At 37.7% G+C, this 23,581-nt stretch overlaps 2 protein-coding genes across 2 annotated transcripts in view; both read right to left on the bottom strand.

Annotated features, from left to right (window-relative positions):
* Positions 1-23,581, bottom strand: part of ss18l2 (ss18, like 2) — a 692,656-nt gene that overhangs the window by 310,453 nt on the left and 358,622 nt on the right. The window lies entirely within an intron of this gene.
* The window catches only part of prtga (protogenin homolog a (Gallus gallus)), a gene marked incomplete at both ends in the record, with an annotated part of 66,945 nt that overhangs the window by 25,559 nt on the left and 17,805 nt on the right, over positions 1-23,581 (bottom strand). Inside the window, 8 exons of the mRNA XM_079826176.1 lie at positions 1,178-1,366; positions 3,669-3,974; positions 5,884-6,048; positions 10,757-11,004; positions 12,679-12,838; positions 15,291-15,587; positions 15,668-15,801; positions 19,761-19,905. Of these exons, the coding sequence (XP_079682302.1) occupies positions 1,178-1,366; positions 3,669-3,974; positions 5,884-6,048; positions 10,757-11,004; positions 12,679-12,838; positions 15,291-15,587; positions 15,668-15,801; positions 19,761-19,905 (1,644 nt within the window). The remainder of the gene's footprint in view (positions 1-1,177; positions 1,367-3,668; positions 3,975-5,883; positions 6,049-10,756; positions 11,005-12,678; positions 12,839-15,290; positions 15,588-15,667; positions 15,802-19,760; positions 19,906-23,581) is intronic.

Consider the following 23,581-nt stretch of genomic DNA (forward strand, 5'->3'; position numbering starts at 1 on the left):
ATCTATCTATCTGTCTATCTATCTGTCTGTCTATCTGTCTATCTGTCTATCTATCTATCTATCTATCTATCTATCTATCTATCTATCTATCTATCTATCTATCATCTATCTATCTATCTATCTATCTATCTATCTATCTATCTATCTATCTATCTATCTATCTATCTATCTATCTATCTATCTATCTATCTATCTATCTATCTGTCTGTCTGTCTGTCTGTCTGTCTGTCTATCATCTATCTATCTATCTATCTATCTATCTATCTATCTATCTATCTATCTATCTATCTATCTATCTATCTATCTATCTATCTATCTATCTATCTATCTTTCTGTCTGTCTGTCTGTCTGTCTGTCTATCTATCTGTCTATCTGTCTATCTATCTGTCTATCTATCTATCATCTATCTATCTATCTATCTGTCTATCTATCTGTCTGTCTATCTGTCTATCTGTCTATCTATCTATCTATCTATCTATCTATCTATCTATCTATCATCTATCTATCTATCTATCTATCTATCTATCTATCTATCTATCTATCTATCTATCTATCTATCTATCTATCTATCTATCTATCTATCTATCTATCTATCTATCTATCTGTCTGTCTGTCTGTCTGTCTGTCTGTCTGTCTATCATCTATCTATCTATCTATCTATCTATCTATCTATCTGTCTGTCTGTCTGTCTATCATCTATCTATCTATCTATCTATCTATCTATCTATCTATCTATCTATCTATCTATCTATCTATCTATCTATCTATCTATCTGTCTGTCTGTCTGTCTGTCTGTCTGTCTGTCTGTCTGTCTGTCTGTCTGTCTGTCTATCTATCTATCTATCTATCTATCTATCTATCTATCTATCTATCTGTCTGTCTATCTGTCTGTCTGTCTGTCTGTCTGTCTGTCTGTCTGTCCATCCATACCAAAGCATTTGCAATTTGTTCAAAGAAATGAGAAACTGCTTTTTTGATGTGCACAAGTGACACAATGATGTGAAGATTGAACAGGTAGCTTTGAGAATTTCAATTCTGATCTGAGAAATGTACCAAAGCGACTGAGAAAAACTGTAACATCCCTCTCTAACTAATAAGACACACAAACGGCCACCATAACAAATCACTAAATGACATGTGTGCAGCTGCAGGGTTTCATACGGCCTCTCTCACTCACCCAGGCCTCCGATGGTGTGCTGGCGCTGGTGTGGGGGAATCTGGGTCTGGGCTCCGTCCGGCTGGCTCTCCTCATGGTATGATAGTTTGTAGCCCTGCAGTCCCGAGCCGCTTCCGGCTGGAAGATGCCAGCGCAACACGACAGTCGTGCAGTTCAGAGACTCCAGCTGCAGCTCTGGAGCCAGGGGCACTGTGGGAGAGAAATCAAGCTCACATGATCAGCCAATCATAAATCTGGATCCTGAACAAGTCAAGTGTGTGTTAAGAGGATGCATGTTGAGCTGACAGTGTCATTGAAACGGCTTGCTCTTCTCAGACTACAAAACACTGATATGATGAACAAAACAGACGCACAGACCACACTAGTCCTGTAACCTCAGGAGAACAAATCTTCCAGATTTATCCGCGACAGAAGCTCTCCCAGTTAAATCAATCCCAGCTTAATCTAACACTCCTGCAGAGTTTCCTGTGGTTGCGGTGTATCTTTGTAGGCGTTGAATTCAACCGTAGTAATCTAACAGAGTGTGTTCCTGTAGATCACAGGGGATGGCCTGACAGGGTCTGATATGTGAGCTGAGCCGCTGGGACTCTGGCAAGTGGAAGATCTGTAGAGGCCTGCGGCTCTTGCTTTATAATCCATGACTAAAACCTTTCTAATGTGGATGAGAAGGAGGGTCAAAGGTCAGGCAGGAACAAATGCAATGCCTTAAAAAGATTATCGGACAAAAGCTAAGGGAAAGAGAGCGGGATTCACCCTAATCTTTTCAAAGCATGTCTGTTGCAGGTTTTTAAAGTTTGCACATATAGACAGCAGAAGATTCATCACTTCAGATAGATAGATAGATAGATAGATAGATAGATAGATAGATAGATAGATAGATAGATAGATAGATAGATAGATAGATAGATAGATAGATAGATAGATAGATAGATAGATAGATAGATAGATAGATAGATAGATAGATAGATAGATAGATAGATAGATAGATAGATAGATAGATAGATAGATAGATAGATAGATAGATAGATAGATAGATAGATAGATAGATAGATAGATAGAAGGGTGGGTGGATAGATAGATAGATAGAAAGATAGATAGATAGATAGATAGATAGATAGATAGATAGATAGATAGATAGATAGATAGATAGATAGATAGATAGATAGATAGATAGATAGATAGATAGATAGATAGATAGATAGATAGATAGATAGATAGATAGATAGATAGATAGATAGATAGATAGATAGAAGGGTGGGTGGATAGATAGATAGATAGATAGATAGATAGATAGATAGATAGATAGATAGATAGATAGATAGATAGATAGATAGATAGATAGATAGATAGATAGATAGATAGATAGATAGATAGATAGATAGATAGATAGATAGATAGATAGATAGATAGATAGATAGATAGATAGACGGGTGGATGGATAGATAAATCGATAGATACTAGATAGATAGATAGACAGACAGACAGACAGACGGACGGACGGACGGACGGACAGACAGACAGACAGACAGATAGATAGATAGATAGACAGACAGACAGACAGATAGATAGACATACGGTTGGTTGGATGGATAGATAGATAGATAGATAGATAGATAGATAGATAGATAGATAGATAGATAGATAGATAGATAGATAGATAGATAGATAGATAGATAGATAGATAGATAGATAGATAGATAGATAGATAGATAGATAGATAGATAGATAGATAGATAGATAGATAGATAGATAGATAGATAGATAGATAGATAGATAGATAGATAGATAGATAGATAGATAGATAGATAGATAGATAGATAGATAGATAGATAGATAGATAGATAGATAGACGGATGGATGGAAGACGGATGGACGGACAGACAGACAGAAAGATAGATAGATAGACAGACGGGTGGATGGATAGATAGATAGACAGACAGATAGACGGTGGATGGTTAGATAAATCGATAGATAGATAGATAGATAGATAGATAGATAGATAGACAGACAGACAGACAGACAGACAGACAGACAGACAGACAGACAGACAGACAGACAGACAGACGGGCGGACGAACGGATAGACAGACAGACAGACGGACGGACGGATAGACAGACAGACAGACAGACAGATAGATAGATAGATAGATAGATAGATAGATAGATAGATAGATAGATAGATAGATAGATAGATAGATAGATAGATAGATAGATAGATAGATAGACAGACAGACAGACAGAGAGACAGACAGACAGACAGACAGACAGACAGACAGACAGACAGACAGACAGACAGACATACAGATGTACGGATAGACAGACAGATAGATAGATAGATAGACAGACGGGTGGATGATAGATAGATAGATAGATAGATAGATAGATAGATAGATAGATAGATAGATAGATAGATAGATAGATAGATAGATAGATAGATAGATAGATAGATAGATAGATAGATAGATAGATAGATAGATAGATAGATGTTCCACCTTTAGTGCTGGATGTCTTCGGCGTGCGGTGTGTTGTCCAGGCCGATGGCTCTCCCCAGCCCACACTGGTAGCGGCCGCCACCCGCAGCAGATATGTGGTGTCTGGCTGAAGATCCTCCAGGAGCTGATGAGTCTGGTGTCCCGAGAGCTCCAGCTGGGTCAGCGCCTCCTCTGAGCTGGTCCTGTAGGACAGGCGGTACGCACACACACGGCCGCGGCTCAGCTTATGAGACAGAGGCTGCCACGACACCTGGATATCAGTGGGACTGCGGCTGGTGAGGCTCAGCTCAGGGGCGCGCAAGGGAACTGAGGCGGACAGACAAAACCAGAAGTGAACCCGTTAGAGGTTAGACAATCATAACAGACCACATTTACATACAGAGACGGGTCGTGCTAAGCATTATATAACAGTCCTTCCAGAAAAATGCGGCTTTTTTTGCGATTGTTGCGGGCAAAAATCATTGATTATGCGGCACGTTTTCTTAAAAAATGCGATGGAAAATGCGGGATATTTATGCAATTTTATGGGATAAAATTGCGGGAACTTGCAAAAACTGCTGTTTGATGAAAAAGAGAAAAAAAGCACTACATCACAGAATATTTAAGTTCTCATCTTGTTTAATTGAAGACCTTAATAAACACATGCCTCAAATTTACAAAACATTTGAGTCAAATTGAGTTACACAAATTGAGTCAAGTTCTGTAGCTTTACAAAAGGAATATGCTACAACTTCTGAAAAAATTTATAAATAACTTCCTGTTTTACAGAGGTAAAACAAAACAGACATTTGAGTGCTTTCAATGCACAAAGTGCAATCTCTTAAAGGGTTAGTTCACCCAAAAATGAAAATTCTGTCATTAATGACTGACCCTCATGTTGTTGGACACCCGTCAGACCTCCGTTCATCTTCAGAACACAAATGAAGATATTTTAGTTGAAATCCGATGGCTCTGAAAGGCCTCCATTGGCACAATGTGCTTTACACTCTCAAGACTCATAAAAGGCACTAAAGACGTCGTTACAAAGTCCATCTCACTACAGTGGTTCTACAATAACTTTATGAAGCAACGAGAATAGTTTTTGTGCGAAAAAAAAAACGAAATAACGACTTATACAGTGATGACAGATTTAAAAAAACAGCATCATGAAGCTTCAAAGCGTTATGAATCAGTGAGTCGATTCATAATTCGGATCGCGTGTCAAACTGCTGAAATACGTGACTTTGGCGATCCAAACCGCTGAATCGACTCACTGATTCATAGCGCTTCAAACCGCTGAATCGACTCACTGATTCATAATGCTCTGAACAGCTGAATCGACTCAATGATTCATAATGCTCTGAACCGCTGAATCAACTCACTGATTCATAATGCTCTGGACCGCTGAATCGACTCACTGATTCATAACGCTCTGAACCACTGAATCGACTCACTGATTCATAATGCTCCAAACCGCTGAATCGACTCACTGATTCATAACGCTCTGAACCGTTGAATCGTCTCACTGATTCATAACGCTTTGAAGCTTCATGATGCTGTGTTTTGAAATCGGTCAACACACCGGGAAACTGCTTTGCTTTGGTCTTTTGCTGTTATTTTTGTTGGCAAATGTGAATTTGCGTGCTTCATCGTGGTTTCACAGATATCCATGGTTTCACCACAGGGTTTGCAGCTTTTCGATGTTTTTCGCGTCGGGGAATTACGTCACTTCAAAACGCTCCCATGGCAACAGGGGGAAATGGCGGCTCTTGTGTGAAGTAAACAAACTTTCTGCTAATATATATGACTTTTTTGCAATGAAAATGCGGGGATTATGAAATCATGCAAGCCACGCATATTTAGGCAATATTTAGGCATATTTAGGCACGGAAATAGGCAATTTACGCGGCGAAAGTGCGCCGTATTTGAAAAAATGCGGCCCCCACATAAATATGCGAACTTTGGCTGATTATGCATTAAATCATGCGATCGCATAATCACGTTTTTCTGCAGGGACTGATATAAAGTATAAAGAGTGTTGCATGTTTTTAAAGGCAAGCTAACAACTAAATAAAGTGGATTAGCAGCAAAAAACTGTGTGTGTGAGAGGAAGACAAAACCTTTGAAAGCCATTGAAGAAGATTAACCAATCACGAGAATGCTTTTGTTCAGGTTTGGTTTGGTCTTCAGAGGCCAAACACATGTTTTGCATGTCTGATCCTCATCCCGTACTCACCGTCCTCAAACGTGCGCTGAATGACGTGGTCCGACATGCGACTGGCACCCATGGGCATGTACGCCACGATGTAAAAGGTGTAGTTCCGCCCGGCCTCCAGGTCATCAATGATGTAGCGGGTGGTATCGTTACCGATAACAATCTGGTACTCTTCGTTATTTAGACCTGTGGAGACACGGCAAGCCTGAATGTTTCAACATCTGTGGAAAGCATGACACATTCAGCTGTGCTCGATCCCAAATGCATGCATAAATGCATAGGGGTGTGTGATATATATCGACTACGATAATATCGTGGCTGTTGTTTTAACGATGTGTGATGTGCTTTCACTGTGATTTACTCTATTAAAATGCATTTAGAATGCAATATTCAAAATAAGGAGCAAAAATATCTTGATATGTCTTTTATATTTATATAATTTATATAGTTAATCAATATCACATGAGGAGTGCCGTTTTGATTACAAATGAGATTTTTAATACAACAGTTCAAAAAACAGGAAGGTAATATTAAGTGACTTAAATTTTAGACGCAATATTGCCTATTTTTGCTCCATTTCGACCACAAATATTGTTCCAAACAAAGCCACAGGACTCTCTGAGCAACACATGGTGGTGTGTCATTACTGAATCAACAAATCGGTTGAATTAATGATTCAATGACTCACTCACAGTCAAATGCGCCATTTGAATGAATTGTTTGAATGTATGATTCAATGACTCGCTCATTCAGACAGTCAAATGCTTTGTTCATGAATGAATCAGCCGTTTGAATGAATTGTTTGAATGAACGATTCAATGACTCACTCATCACAACAGTCAAATGCTTCATTCCTGAATGAATCACCCGTTTGAATGAATTGTCTGAATGAATGATTCAAGGACTCACTCATTACGACAGTCAAATGCTTTGTTCCTGAATGAATCAGCTGTTTGAATGAATCGTTTGAATGAATGATTCAATGACTCACTCATTACGACAGTCAAATGCTTCGTTCCTGAATGAATCAGCCATTTGAATGAATCGTTTGAATGAATGATTCAATGACTCACTCATTACAACAGTCAAATGCTTCGTTCCTGAATGAATCTGCCATTTGAATGAATCGTTTGAATGAATGATTCAATGACTCACTCATTACAACAGTCAAATGCTTTGTTCCTGAATGAATCAGCCGTTTGAATTAATTGTCTGAATGAATGATTCAATGAATCACTCATTACGACAGTCAAATGCTTTGTTCCTGAATGAATCAGCCATTTGAATGAATCGTTTGAATGAATGATTCAATGACTCACTCATTACAACAGTCAAATGCTTTGTTCCTGAATGAATCAGCCGTTTGAATGAATTGTTTGAATGAATGATTCAATGACTCAATCATTACGACAATCAAATGCTTCTTTGCTGAATGAATCGTTTGAATAAATGATTCAATGACCCACTCATAAAGACATTCAAATGCTTTGTTCCTGAATGAATCAGCCATTTGAATGAATCGTTTGAATGCATGATTCAATGACTCATTAAGACAGTCAAATGCTTTGTTCCTGAATGAATCAGCCTTTTGAATGAATCGTTTGAATAAATTATTTAATGACTCACTCATTGGCTGAATCCAAAATCGTCCCCTAAACCCTCATTCACTATTCCCTACGTTAATCCACTAATATAGTTCAATTGAAGGAGTGAATGAATATGAGTGAGTGAATTCAGACAGCAGTTGAGTGTACATAGGCTGTACAATCGTTATTGTGGTGCATTATGGGATTGAATGAGTGCACTCAATATCGTCCACTATGGTTTCGGACACCACTACAAATGGCTGTCCCCTCAAATAATGCCCTATTTGAGGGTATAGGGGGCGATTTCGGATTCAGCCATTCAGACATTACATTGTGAAAGTGCGGACTCAGAGGAAGACCGTGAGGGTTTAGGGTGCAATTTGGGACAGGGCCAAATGCTTCGTTCCTGAATGAATCAGCCGTTTGAATGAATCGGTTGAATCTCAATGACTCCCTCATTAACAGTGACTCGCTGCCATCTACTAGCAGTTTTAAAGAATCTTTTCATTAATGAAAATCATTTCAAAACATCAATATTCAACGTTTTATGTTTAAAACATCAAAACATTATTTCTGCATTAGTAACTGCAGGTGAAATGCATTCATGTCCCTCTGAGCTCATAAAACATCTGTCTCTGTAAATGATCGAAATGCCACTTCAGATTCTCAGTTTCCTAGAAAGATGAATTATGTTGATACTAATTTAATTTGATTGGTAACACAGCATATAAATGTAAAAATGCCCATAAAAGGTAAAAATCAACAAAACTGATAACCAGTCCTAAACCTGCCAAGGTACCAACACAATAAATCACACTGGCAAAATATCTTCCAACTACCCTCATCAATAAAATCCCAGAAAAGATTGAGATATCATTATGCATTAAATGCACAGATACTAAACTACCCAGAGGTTGCCAGCTCCTCCATGCACTTCATAAATGTAAATGCATGAAATCTGTGAGGCTATTGAAAAACCAGGGCCGATTTAAAATGTCAACTCAATCAACACAGCCTTTAATAAAGCGCTTTATCAGTGCAACTAAAGGCACATTCCACCTGCTGCTTTTCCCACAGGTCCACTGCACCTGATAACACTTTAATGAGCCCACATTAAGATGCTCAAATAAAAGAAACTCTCTAAAGCATTGAGTCCCCAACTGCATTTCTGACCCGATAAACAAGATACTCGACAGTCAACAGAAAAGACCTTGTTCCGGCGCTGAATGGCCACACTGAAGACTTTGACTCTGACGCACAGAGACAAACCCCCTAAAGCCTCTTCAGGGTTAGATTAAGACACTCCAACACTCGGGATAATTAGCCCTCTTTTGCACCCCTTTAAATCACTTCCGATGCTTTTTGCCCTCCAAAGCAGATGCAGCATGTACTCTTTCTCTACAGCCATTCTTCTCCCAATAATAGCCTGGCATTCTGGAAGTCCAAGTGCAACCGGCAAAATCCCTAATAAGGATTTCACACTCGTCAGAACAGTTCCTGTCGGACATCTCATTGTTTTCTCTTCCTTATCTCCCCACAGCTCTTTTATTTGGACGTCTTTCTCAAAATCTAAAAGACTGTCAATGCATTGCAAGCGTTTTTGTCCAAACGTGACTTTACTACTGTCACGAACGGAGAGAGAGAGCATTTCTCACACAAAATTCATTTGGGCTCCTACTTTTATAAACAATTAAACACTTTTCGCTCCGAAACATTGCACTGCTTTCAGCTTAAATATAAGAAATATATCAAATCTGCTGAATTAAATATTTATATTACATTATTGAGAATCTACTGAGACTCACCACAGAGAGTAATGAAAACTACAATACACAAAACTAAAACATCGGCACGCATTACAGTTATGAGAGTTTGAAAGTGTGTTTTTAATCATGTATTATAATATATAGTAGAATAAAGCATGAATATAATAAAATATAATCTGTAAAAAAAATTGTTTGCATTATATCCATAAAAAACTATTATTTTTATCAAAGTCTCATTACTGGATTTGCATGTGTGGGAAAATGTATAAATTAATATAATAATTTAAGGAATATTAATATTATATTATATAGTATCGTATCGTATCATATCATAATTATATTATATTATATTGTATCATATCATATCATATCATAATTATATTATATAATATGGTATGGTATGGTATATCAAAATAATATTATATTATATTGTATCATATCATATAATTATATTACATAATATAATATGGTATGGTATCGTATCATTCGTATCTTATATCACCTCATAATTATATTACATGGTATCTTATCATATCATAATTATATTATCAGTCAAAAGATTAATCGCGATTAATCGCATCCAAAATAAAAGTTTGTGTTTACGTAATATATGTGTGTGTACTCTGTTAATTATTATTTATATATAAATACACACACAAGCATGTATATATTTAAGAAAAAATATTATTTTTATATACAAAACATTTATATTTATATATATTATAGATTATATAAATGTATATACAGTATATACATGCACATATTTCTTAAATATATACATGAACGTGTGTGTATTTATATATAAATAATAATTAACAGAGTACACACACATATATTATGTAAACACAAACTTTTATTTTGGATGCGATTAATCGCGATTAATCTTTTGACAGCCCTAAATTATATTATATGGTATGGTATCATATCATATCGCATCGTATCATATCATATTATATTGTATCGTATCATATCGTATCTTATAATATCCTATCATCATAAGTATTGTATCGTATCATATCGTTTCTTATAATATTATATCATAATTACATTATATGGTATCGTATCATATCGTATCTTATAATATCATATCATCATAATTATATTATATGGTATCGTATCTTATCGCATCATATCATAATTATAATATATTATATGTTATCGTATCGTATCGTATCATAATTATATTATATTATATGGTATTGATTGTATCGTATCATATCGTATCTTATCATACCATTATTATATTATATGGTATGGTATCTTATAATTTCATATCAATATCAATTATATATCAATTATATTAATTATTATATAATTAGAAGCATTATATCCATAAACACTCAAAAAAGTATAAAATGAATTTTATAACTAATATAATAATTTAAGGAAAATTATATTATATTATACGTTTATACAACATAACATAAAAAATTGTTTAGTAACATGAATATTTGTAAACTAGACGCATATATTTTGCTGAGATGGAAATGAGCATGTGACCAGAGGCAGTATTTCCCCGCTGTTTATATCTGAGACTCTCACCTTCTGCCTTCATGTAGTGCACAGAGTATGCGATGACTTTGTCTGAGTTGTACATGGGTCTCTCCCAGGCCAGCAAGATGGCGGAGCTGGACACGGTGTCCGCTCGGACGTTTCTGGGCGCGCTGGGCCGGTTGTCCGACATCACTACAATCAGACGAGCCATGGCCAGAACTGAGCCCTGCTCATTCTCCGCCTCACACTGGTATATGCCGTCATCTTCCGGGATAATCTGGTTTATCACTAGTTTACTGTGAACACACACAACAAGAGTTGTTTCCATTAACTTTGTTCATTTACTGTGCGCCTTATGATGTTGACATTCACAAAACCCAGCAATATTCCACCCCAAAATGTTTCTTTCACATAAAGAAAATGATGCATTATTTTCCTAAAAACTAAGCACATTTTACTCCCAAATTCACATTACTGTAATGCATAAAAAGTTATATTTAATATTTAGCAGTATTTGTTGCATTGCCTTTCAATTAAGCTCCTTTAAACATATAAAATAGAAAAAAATATATTGAAAAAAAAAACATTATATTACATTAATTATGAGAAAATAAAAATATAATACAATAAGATAAGGAACATTTTAATATTAGGCCTATATTATATTATTAGAATCTTATTATTAGAGATTATACATTTTTTGCATTATCTTCATAAAAATTAAGCACATTTTACTAACTCATTACTGTGAATTTGGGGGAAAATGTACTTAATTTTCTTTATTTAATATAATAATTTAAGGAAAATATTACATTATATTATATTATTAGAATCTTATTAGAGCTTATACATTTTTTGCATTATCTTCATAAAAATAAAGCACATTTTACTAACTCGTTATTGTGAATTTGGGGGGAAATTAATAATTTAAGGAAAACATTACATTATATTATATTATTAGAATCTTATTAATAGAGCTTATAAATTTATTTTTGCATTATCTTCATAAAAATTAAGCACATTTTACTACCTCATTACTGGGAATTTGGGGGAAAATGTACTTAATTTTATTTATTTAATATAATAATTAAAGAAAAATATTATATTATATTATACTATACTATTAGAATCTTAAAGTTTTGCATTATCTTCATAAAAAGTAAGCACATTTTACTACCTCATTATTGTGAATTTGAGGGAAAATACTTAATTTTCTTTATTAAATAAAATAATTTAAGAAAAATATTATACTATATTATATTAGGGCTGGTAATTGTTTTGCATTATATTCATAAAAATCTCATTACTGTATGTGAATTTGGGTGGACATTTTTTATTTTTTTTTACATTTTATTTAAAATAATAATTTAAGGAAAATTAATACAATTATATTATATTAAAATACATAATATTATATAATTTTACATAACATTTTTCTGTAAATTTTAATTCCTGTAGATGCAAGAACTGAGAATAAAACTAGACACATATGTTAACATGCATGTTTAACATGTTGACGTGGAAATTAGTCAATAGCACTAGTCTAAATCCCCCCCCCCCCCTCCTTTTTGCTTTCAGGATCCAATAACAGACAGGAAAACAAATTAGAGGAAAATCAAAGAGAAAATCAGCTCAAACACCATTAGCAGAGCACTGAATAATTAACCCTCTCTTGTTCCACAGAAGAAACCAGCTGATGAATATTTCAGCAGGACAGAGTTTCCAGCAGACAAACGAGCCAATTCAAGCAACGTCAGCGGCCTAAAGCCTGTTTGGGCGTCAGGTAGAGCTCAACACGTACACTTCAACTCAAATATAAACAAACGTAGTGTGCACTTATTTTAAGGCAGCAGCTTGTCTGTCAGAAAGCGTCCAAGACATGATATAGTTCAGAGCTGTTGTGTGGAACGATTATAAAAACAGGCACATTTATTGTTGTTCTGAATGCAATGATTGCACACATGCAGTACCTGTTATACATCTTGATGCGTCCGTTTGAGTGAATGGGTTCCCCGTTCTTCAGCCATGTGATCTGAGGGGTGGGAAGTCCCTCTGCCACACACACAAAGCGGGCGGTACCGGCCCTGGGTCGGGTCACGCTTTCCGGCCACTCCACGAGAGACGGGGGGGCTACACAAACAGAAAACCACAGAAATGTTTTTGCAATCTAGTGGGCAAAAGTCTGGAGTAATTCAGATTTTTTTAATGCATTTATTTAATTAAAATATAGTAAAAACTAGGGATGAAACTATGAAACTGCTTTGCTTTAGACTAGTCAGTTGCAAAATATCCTTTTAAATATTTATGAAATTAGTCGTTGCGCACATCCCTAGTAAAAATTGTTAAATATTATTAGACTTTCAGCATCATTACTCCAGTTTTTAGTGTCACATGATCCTTCAGAAATCCATTAGTCATTCTCAGTAATCATAGTCAAGTAATACTAATGGTTCTTATTATTATCAATGTATTTACTGTCACTTTTGGTGAATTTAATGCATCCTTGGTGATTAAAAGTATATATTTCTTTAAAAAATCATACTAACCCGAAAGTTTTCAATGGTAGTGTATCATGATTCCAACAAAAATATGAAGCAGCACAACTGTTAATAATAATCATTCATATTTCTTGAGCAAATTATCATATTAGAATGATTTCTGAAGGGTCATGTGACACTGAAGACTGGAGTAATGATGATAAATTCAGCTTTAATCACAGGATATAAATTATAGTATACAATATATTCACATAGAAAACATGTGTTTTGAATTACAATAATATTTCACTGTTTTTACTGTATTTTTTATTAAATAAATGCAGCCTTGGTGAGCAGAAGAGACTAACAATTCTTAATTATTAAACTTTTGACTTATAGTGTATAGCAGGGGTTTTCAAACTTTACGTTGCCAGGGACCCCCAAATACAACAAATCTTTTATGAGGGACCCCTATCCTAAATTCCATCTATTTTTTATGAAAAAAACTGTTAAACTGTTAGATAAATTGTGTGATATTATAAATACAAAATATAGTTTCGAAAATTAATACATTGGCCATACTTAATGTTGTATGTATAAACCTGAAGAAGAACATTTTTCAATTAAAAATGATTTGTATAAGCAACTTTCACAATAAATGTATGTAAGCAACTTACGTACTGTGTTAAGAATATTGCCTTACAACACCAGTGAGCAAGATAATGGGACTCACTAGAAAGATACAAAGCAAACGTATACTTTCCTGTAGCTCAAAAAGTAGAGCATGGCGCTAGCAACGCCAAGGTCATGGGTTCGATTCCCAGGGAAAGCAAGAACTTACAAAATGTAAAATGTGTACCTTGAATGCAATGTAAGTCGCTTTGGATAAAAGCGTCTGCCAAATCTATAAATGTAAATGTAATGTAAATGTATACAATATGTAGCCTGACGTCGTCATACTCAATTCTAGTCAGAATATGAGTCTGATTCTGCTCCGTTGGGCTGTGATTATGGGGCGTGTTTCAACCGAACCAGGAAAGACCTCAATTGGATAGACCTACAACCAATCAGAGCAATGGAGCGACGCACAACTTTAGTTGTCAAATGTCAACAGAACTCAACTGCACTGTGTTGCCATGTCCGCGGGTTGAAGCGACCCTAATTTTGTGATATACAGACCCAGGAATGCGATTTTTAGCTGCCAGCCCTGCCAAAATAACACATATTTTACCCCCCAAATGCCTTTTTTTTCCGGAGAACCCCCCCGGAAAGCTATTGGGCTTGTTTTTGGCTAGTTTTGAGGAACGTTAGCAATTGGGCGGTTTTGTTGTAAAAACTTGGCAACCCTGTCTGCACGCACGCTGGAATAATGCTGCCTTCACGTGCTATCGGAAATTTGATAATTCCGACTTCTGAAGTCGTGATTACGAGCTCATTGCATTCAAGTTTCAGAATGTGGGGGAGTTCATGTGCAATTTTTACCTCGGAAACTCGTATTTACGATAATTCCGATAGCACGTGAAGGCAGCATAAGTTACGTTAGAAGAAAAAGGTGAGTGTAAACGATCTTTGCCGGTGTTGTAAAAAAATTATTTAAGGATACACAGAGTACTTACCAACACGATCAACATTTCCGAGAGAAATAGTAAAGGTGAATGCATATACAACAAGTTCTCCATTTAGGATTAGAACAAATTGAACCCAAGCGCTCTTTGGTGACGTGGATGATTACGTTACTGTTGATCATCTGTCCATCATCGTCTAAAGCCCGCCCTGACAATTTCATTGGTCCGAACAGTTTCTGTTCAGGCATAATTACTTCTCTACGGAGAAAGTCCAGACCGAACTGCCCGAGTAAAAATTTTGTGGGCGGGGCTAAGTTCGGCTGGCATCCAGGCTATACAATATGTATATATGGTAAGAAATGAGAGAAACATTTAGAAATGAAACAGAACATTCGGTAGACTTTATCTATTTTTGCTTTGTCTTTTTATTCTCTGAAATTTTCTGGGGACCCCTTAGGACCTTCTGGAGGACCCCAGTTTGAAAACCCCTGGTGTATACCGAATATTTTAAGGGGCCATAAATGATTGTTTCGACTCTACCTAGCACAGTTATATTAGCGGCTGCAATCGTGTAGTTTCTGGTTCCAGGTGTAGTCGCTCGGCAAAAGTAGATTCCCGCGTGCTGGGGTTTCACGTCAGATATGAGCAGGTTTCCATTGCCAAGAACCTTCGTTTTGTGAACGTCGATGGATTTGTGGTCGGCCCGGCTCCATGAGATCAGCGGGCGAGGATTTCCGGTCGCCATGCACTCCAGCAGAGCCGTACTGTGAACCGACACGGTCAGATTCTGCGGGCCGGCAATGATTTGAGGCCTTTGAGGAACTCTGGGAGATGGAGCTATTGAGATGGTAAACAGATGGTAAGTGTAAATGAAAGTGATTCATACTCTGAGCTACATGTGTATGTCGTTGTCTAACCTGCGTTCACGGTTAGCGTAGCCTCGGAGCTCCGGCGTCGGCTGGCGATGTTAGTCGCCACACAGCGGTAACTCCCAGCGTCCGTCTGTTCAACTCCCTGAATTTGTAAAATGCCGCTGGGCAGCACTGTGATTCTAGACATGCAGACATTCACATAAAGACCATCAGGTAGAATCAAGTGGATGTTATGCTGAAACTAGGGCTGTCAAAAGATTAATCGCGATTAATCGCATCCAAAATAAAAGTTTGTGTTTACATAATATATGTGTGTGTACTCTGTTAATTATTATTTATATATAAATACACACACATTCATGTATATATTTAAGAAATATTTGCATGTATATACTGTATATACATTTATATAATCTATAATATATATACATATAAATGTTTTATATATTAAAATAATATTTTTTTCTAAAATATATACATGCTTGTGTGTGTATTTATATATAAATGATAATTAACAGAGTACACACACATATATTACGTAAACACAGAATTTTATTTTGGATGCGATTAATCGCGATTAATCATTTGACAGCCCTAGCTGAAACTCATGCAATATCATGCACTAATGCATCATTCACGGTTAAACCAAGAACATGTATTAATATATATATATATTTTATAATAAATTATAAGTCACATTAAAGTCCCACTGAAGTGCCTTGAAACGTGTAGCATTATTCAATGTGTTGACGTAAAAAATTGAAGGAAAACATTGCGGGGCAATAATAAACAGCCACACCGTCTGATCGTTCCCTATCCCCTATATAGTGCACTGTCTGATCGTTCCCTATCCCCTATATAGTGCACTGTCTAATCGTTCCCTATCCCCTATATAGTGCACCGTCTGATCGTTCCCTATCCCCTATATAGTGCACTGTCTGATCATTCCCTATCCCCTATATAGTGCACTGTCTGATTGTTCCCTATCCCCTATATAGTGCACTGTCTGATCATTCCCTATCCCCTATATCGTGCACTGTCTGATTGTTCCCTATCCCCTATATAGTGCACTGTCTGATCATTCCCTATCCCCTGTATAGTGCACTGTCTGATTGTTCTCTATCTCCTATATAGTACACTGTCTGATCGTTCCCTATCCCCTATATAGTGCACTGTCTGATCATTCCCTATCCCCTGTATAGTGCACTGTCTGATTGTTCTCTATCCCTTATATAGTACACTGTCTGATCGTTCCCTATCCCCTATATAGTGCACTGTCTGATTGCTCTCTATCCCCTATATAGTGCACCGTCTGATCGTTCTCTATCCCCTATATAGTGCACCGTCTGATCGTTCCCTATCCCTTATAAAGTGCACTGTCTGATTGTTCCCTATCCCCTATATAGTGCACCGTCTGATCATTCTCTATCCCCTATATAGTGCACCGTCTGATCGTTCCCTATCCCCTATATAGTCCACTGTCTGATCATTCCCTATCCCCTATATAGTCCACTGTCTGATCGTTCCCAATCCCCTATATATAGTGCACTGTCTGATCGTTCCCAATCCCCTATATATAGTGCACCGTCTGATCGTTCCCAATCCCCTATATATAGAGCACTGTCTGATCATTCCCTATCCCCTATATAGTCCACTGTCTGATCATTCCCTATCCCCTATATAGTCCACTGTCTGATCGTTCCCAATCTCCTATATATAGTGCACCGTCTGATCATTCCCTATCCCCTATATAGTACACTGTCTTATTGTTCCCTATCCCCTATATAGTGCACTGTCTGATCATACCCTATCCCCTATATATAGTGCACCATCTGATCGTTCCCTATCCCCTATATAGTGCACCGTCTGATCGTTCCCTATCCCCTATATAGTGCACCGTCTGATTGTTCTCTATCCCCTATATAGTGCACTGTCTAATCGTTCCCTATCCCCTATATAGTGCACCGTCTAATCGTTCCCTATCCCCTATATAGTGCACTGTCTAATCGTTCCCTATCCCCTATATAGTGCACTGTCTGATCGTTCCCTATCCCCTATATAGTGCACTGTCTGATCGTTCCCTATCCCCTATATAGTGCACTGTCTGATCGTTCCCTATCCCCTATATAGTGCACTGTCTGATCGTTCTCTATCTCCTATATAGTGCACTGTCTAATCGTTCCCTATCCCCTATATAGTGCACTGTCTGATCGTTCCCTATCCCCTATATAGTGCACTGTCTGATCGTTCCCTATCCCCTATATAGTGCACTGTCTGATCGTTCCCTATCCCCTATATAGTGCACTGTCTGATCGTTCCCTATCCCCTATATAGTGCACTGTCTGATCGTTCTCTATCTCCTATATAGTGCACTGTCTGATCGTTCCCTATCCCCTATATAGTGCACTGTCTGATCGTTCTCTATCCCCTATATAGTGCACTGTCTGATCGTTCTCTATCCCCTATATAGTGCACTGTCTGATCGTTCTCTATCCCCTATATAGTGCACTGTCTGATCGTTCCCTATCCCCTATATAGTGCACTGTCTGATCGTTCTCTATCCCCTATATAGTGCACTGTCTAATCGTTCCCTATCCCCTATATAGTGCACCGTCTAATCGTTCCCTATCCCCTATATAGTGCACTGTCTAATCGTTCCCTATCCCCTATATAGTGCACTGTCTGATCGTTCCCTATCCCCTATATAGTGCACTGTCTGATCGTTCCCTATCCCCTATATAGTGCACTGTCTGATCGTTCTCTATCCCCTATATAGTGCACTGTCTGATCGTTCTCTATCCCCTATATAGTGCACTGTCTGATCGTTCCCTATCCCCTATATAGTGCACTGTCTGATCGTTCCCTATCCCCTATATAGTGCACTGTCTGATCGTTCTCTATCCCCTATATAGTGCACCGTCTAATCGTTCCCTATCCCCTATATAGTGCACTGTCTAATCGTTCCCTATCCCCTATATAGTGCACTGTCTGATCGTTCTCTATCCCCTATATAGTGCACTGTCTGATCGTTCTCTATCCCCTATATAGTGCACTGTCTGATCGTTCCCTATCCCCTATATAGTGCACTGTCTGATCGTTCTCTATCCCCTATATAGTGCACTGTCTAATCGTTCCCTATCCCCTATATAGTGCACCGTCTAATCGTTCCCTATCCCCTATATAGTGCACTGTCTAATCGTTCCCTATCCCCTATATAGTGCACTGTCTGATCGTTCCCTATCCCCTATATAGTGCACTGTCTGATCGTTCCCTATCCCCTATATAGTGCACTGTCTGATCGTTCCCTATCCCCTATATAGTGCACTGTCTGATCGTTCTCTATCTCCTATATAGTGCACTGTCTAATCGTTCCCTATCCCCTATATAGTGCACTGTCTGATCGTTCCCTATCCCCTATATAGTGCACTGTCTGATCGTTCCCTATCCCCTATATAGTGCACTGTCTGATCGTTCCCTATCCCCTATATAGTGCACTGTCTGATCGTTCCCTATCCCCTATATAGTGCACTGTCTGATCGTTCTCTATCTCCTATATAGTGCACTGTCTGATCGTTCCCTATCCCCTATATAGTGCACTGTCTGATCGTTCTCTATCCCCTATATAGTGCACTGTCTGATCGTTCTCTATCCCCTATATAGTGCACTGTCTGATCGTTCCCTATCCCCTATATAGTGCACTGTCTGATCGTTCCCTATCCCCTATATAGTGCACTGTCTGATCGTTCTCTATCCCCTATATAGTGCACTGTCTGATCGTTCCCTATCCCCTATATAGTGCACTGTCTGATCGTTCTCTATCCCCTATATAGTGCACTGTCTGATCGTTCCCTATCCCCTATATAGTGCACTGTCTGATCGTTCTCTATCCCCTATATAGTGCACTGTATAGGGGATAGGGACGCTGACGCTGAAATGCATCAAAATAATTGATCCATATTGGCGGAAGTGAGAGACTAAGTTTTGAACGCTTAAATCTTCTAAATGTGAATTTTGTCATTGTTTTGGAGCGCACCAGCTTACAAAATGACAACACTATGATTGAATGGGGACTTTAAAGAAAAGTGTAAGTGGTCCACACTAAGCCCCTCCTCCCTCTAGCAGGTGGGCGGAGTTTTACCTTTCAGTGGCCAGTGGTAAAGTGACTCTGTTAAACTCCCAGGTGATGATTGGTGGGGGCGTGGCAGTGATTTTACAGGCGAACCGTGCGACCGATCCCTCCATAACCATGATTGATGACGGCTGCTGAGTGAAGGTCGATAAACCTGCAGAAAGACAACAACATAAAATCATCCTCTATATAACAGTCGACTCCTTCTTCAGGCTCGAACAATATCAATAGACACTTATTGAGCTGTGAATGGACAATCTCAAAACCTGAACACGTTCAAACGCCAATGAGATATGAGAGAGATGAACAAAATCGACAAAAGAAGAACGAGAGAGAGGTTTGGTTTGTTTGTAAGATGATCACATGCTCACACTGACTACGTTTACATGGACAGCAGTAATCTAATTATTGACCTTACTCTGAATAAGGCAATAATCTGATTAAGGTGTTTACATGAGTTGCTTTTAGAATATTACGTTCATGTTCCCGTTTTACATGTTACAGAACATAGTTTGATTAATGGTACGTCATTACGTCCCCATGCCACGCTACGCTGTCCGGGGTCCAATCATAGCGCGACTTTCGTGGGTGTGTTCAAATCAATGGGCTCAGGCAACCCACTGTAACTTTACCTGCGGGTGTCGCTGTTGGACAGTGTGACTTTATAAAAACGAGTGATTTTTATACTTTTTTTTATGATATTATGAAACTATATATATATATATAGTTTTATTTTTTGTAATATTAAATATTGTCTTTCAGGTTTTTTTAAGAGACACTGCCCATCTTGCCTCCTTCTTGACAGCCTACATTTCGAATAATAGTTTTGATAAATGATGAAAATGTGATGAAAAGGTTTCAAAATCGTGATTGTTTGGATTGTTTTTTTTTCTGCCATCGAGCCACAAGCGTTCACTGAATGGCATATGGCTCGCAAGCCTAGAGGTTCCCGACCGCTGTTGTAAGCAGACAAATATGAATCTGGGATTACAGATACAAAATGATCGTATTTTACTTTTAAAATGAGCATTATTGCAACACAAAGAAAAAAAATATAGAGGAGGCCGTGTCCGAGTGAGCAGAGTTTTTACGGTCTATGAGCAAGACACGCAGTCACGCACCATAGCAACACGTCATGGCAACGACATTTCAGACTGAAAGATACGTAAAAGATAAACGGGAATTTAAGCGCATTGTTTTGTACGTGCGGTTATATTAATTATAATTCAAATTCTGTTTTATTTGTCACAATATTATTGATGATTGTTTAGAGGGGCACTTTATATACTTTTGATACGAGCACCCAAAGCCCTCCCCTCTGCACTTGCCTGGTGTGTGTGTGTGTGTGTGTGTGTGTGTGTGTGTGTGTGTGTGTGTGTGTGTGTGTGTGTGTGTGTGTGTGTGTGTGTGTGTGTGTGTGTGTGTGTGTGTGTGTGTGTGTGTGTGTGTGTGTGTGTGTGTGTGTGTGTGTGTGTGTGTGTGTGTGTGTGTGTGTGTGTGTGTGTGTGTGTGTGTGTGTGTGACCTGTCACAAAACGCGGCGGAAACTCCTTCACGACGTTAATAGTTAGATTAAGGTGTGTACATGTCTACAATGCACTTAGATAATGCGACTAAAACAGGCATACTCCACATGTCTTAATTCGATTTTTGTTTAATTCGAGTATGGCTTTAACCGGATTAAGGTAATTAGAAATCGCTGTTTACATGGTAGTTTCTTAATCAGAGTATGGTCTTAATCAGATTAATATCGGAGTATTGTTGTCCATGTAAACGTACTGACTGTCAGTGGAGATGAATGGGTCAAACCAAACCAAAAGCTATAGATAAACAATACCAGCAAACACCTCACGTTAGCATAACACACACACCTTTTGGTAACACTTCTATGTGTGTGTTTGTTACTTTCTAAACACAACCCTTTTGCTTGTTACCTTCACGTGTTTCTCTCAAACAAAAACATTTGTGCTCTAACTGAAAGTGTTCATGTGACGAGATATTTAATGTTAGGGCTGAGTGCAATACAGCTTTAAAGGGGTCCTATAATTCCCCTTTTTACAAGATGTAAAATACGTCTCTGATGAGTGTGTGTGTGAAGTTTTAGCTCAAAATACCCCACAGATCATTTTTATAGCATGTTAATAGTCACTTTTCGAGGGTAAGCAAAAACGCGCCGTTTTCGTGTGTGTCCCTTTAAATGCAAATGAGCTGTGGCTCCCGCCCCCTTTCTAGAAGAGGGCGGAGCTTCAAGAGCTCATGTTAGCAGCTCCGATTACCTCACGCACACACACACACTGAATATGTCAGAAACTGTTCAGTCTTTCATGTTCAAACCGGAGTCGGACAATGATGGAGAGACTCAAGAAGAAGAGAAAACATGTCGAATGAGACAGGACGTTTCTGAAGGGATAGTTGATGAATTTATGAGTCTTCATTGATTAGCATATTCTGTCATGATAATCTATAAAGCGCTGGTGTGGGAACTGTTGTGAGATGAGCCAGAGAATATCTGCTGATGAAGAGAGAACAGGGATAGTTTAGTTTAATTACGGTTATATGCTTTACGACATGCTATTGCATTTGTGTTCGTACTGTATTAATAAATGTGAAAGACGGACGACAGCTTGAGCGACTCCCAAATGTGCTCGACTACAACAACTCTTCCTCCACATGTTCCCGGGGGCGGGGTTATGTAAATTTTAGGGTTAGTGTTTATGCTCAAACAGCAACATTACACACTAACTAAAGTTAAAACAGTCCAATCATAATCAACCACCCCTTTAAAACAAAATAGACATGGTATTAATGAATAAAAGCGAGTAAATGATGACACTACGCCTTTAAAAAGACTTGTCTTGCTTTCTGAGTGATAATAATCAGTCAAAGCAAACACAGCTCACCATAACCGGCCTGTTTTATGATTGAAAGGCTTTATGTTTGTTTAACGTGTCTCTTCAGTGAGGCCTTCACGTCGCTGTGGTCCAGGTCTGACCTTCTCAAGCTGACAACCATAAAACCCCCAAAAGCCATTAAGATCATCCCCCTCGCGCCCCCTCAACCCCGAAAGAAGCCTCGGGTCAATGATTAGTTAACAGGAATCAATGGAAGCTCTGCTATACATAAAGACCTCAGTGTAAATCTCATGTTAGGATGGAGATGATAATAAAATCAGCCTCGGGCGGGAGAGTTGTGCTACAAAGATTAAGTAAGACACAGATAAGTACGATCTAATCACCGACAGGAAGCTGTCCTGAAAAATAAACATCTTATTCTGGAAAACCAGGGTCAAGAATGTCAATAGATCTACACTAGGTGTGTGTGTGCTAATATTGTTTAAATCACCAATCAAATAACCAAGCCTGGATATGCAGTACCGTCAAAAGCTTGGAAACATTCATATTTTTAAAGTCTCTTATGCTCATCAAGCCTGCGTTTATTTGATCAAAAATACAGAAAAAAACTGTAATATTGTGAAATATTATTACAATTTAAAATAGCTGTTTTTCTTTATGACTATACAGTAAAATATAATTTATTCCTGTGCTCAAAGCTGAATTTATCATCATTACTCCAGTCGTCAGTGTCACATGATCCTTCACAAATCATTCTAATATGATGATTTATTATCAATGTATTATCAGTTATGCTGCATTCATATTTTTTGGAACCTGAGATACTTTTTCCAGGATTCATCGATGAATTAAAAAGTTAAAAAGAACAGCATTTATTCTGTATTTTGTTATAAATATACATCTTAACTATCACTTTGTATCATTTTAACACATCCTTGCTGAATAAAATATTAATTTCTCTCAGAAAAAGAAATAAATA

This window comes from Gobio gobio, assembly GCF_949357685.1.
Source record: "Gobio gobio genome assembly, chromosome: 9".
Classification (NCBI taxonomy): domain Eukaryota; kingdom Metazoa; phylum Chordata; class Actinopteri; order Cypriniformes; family Gobionidae; genus Gobio; species Gobio gobio.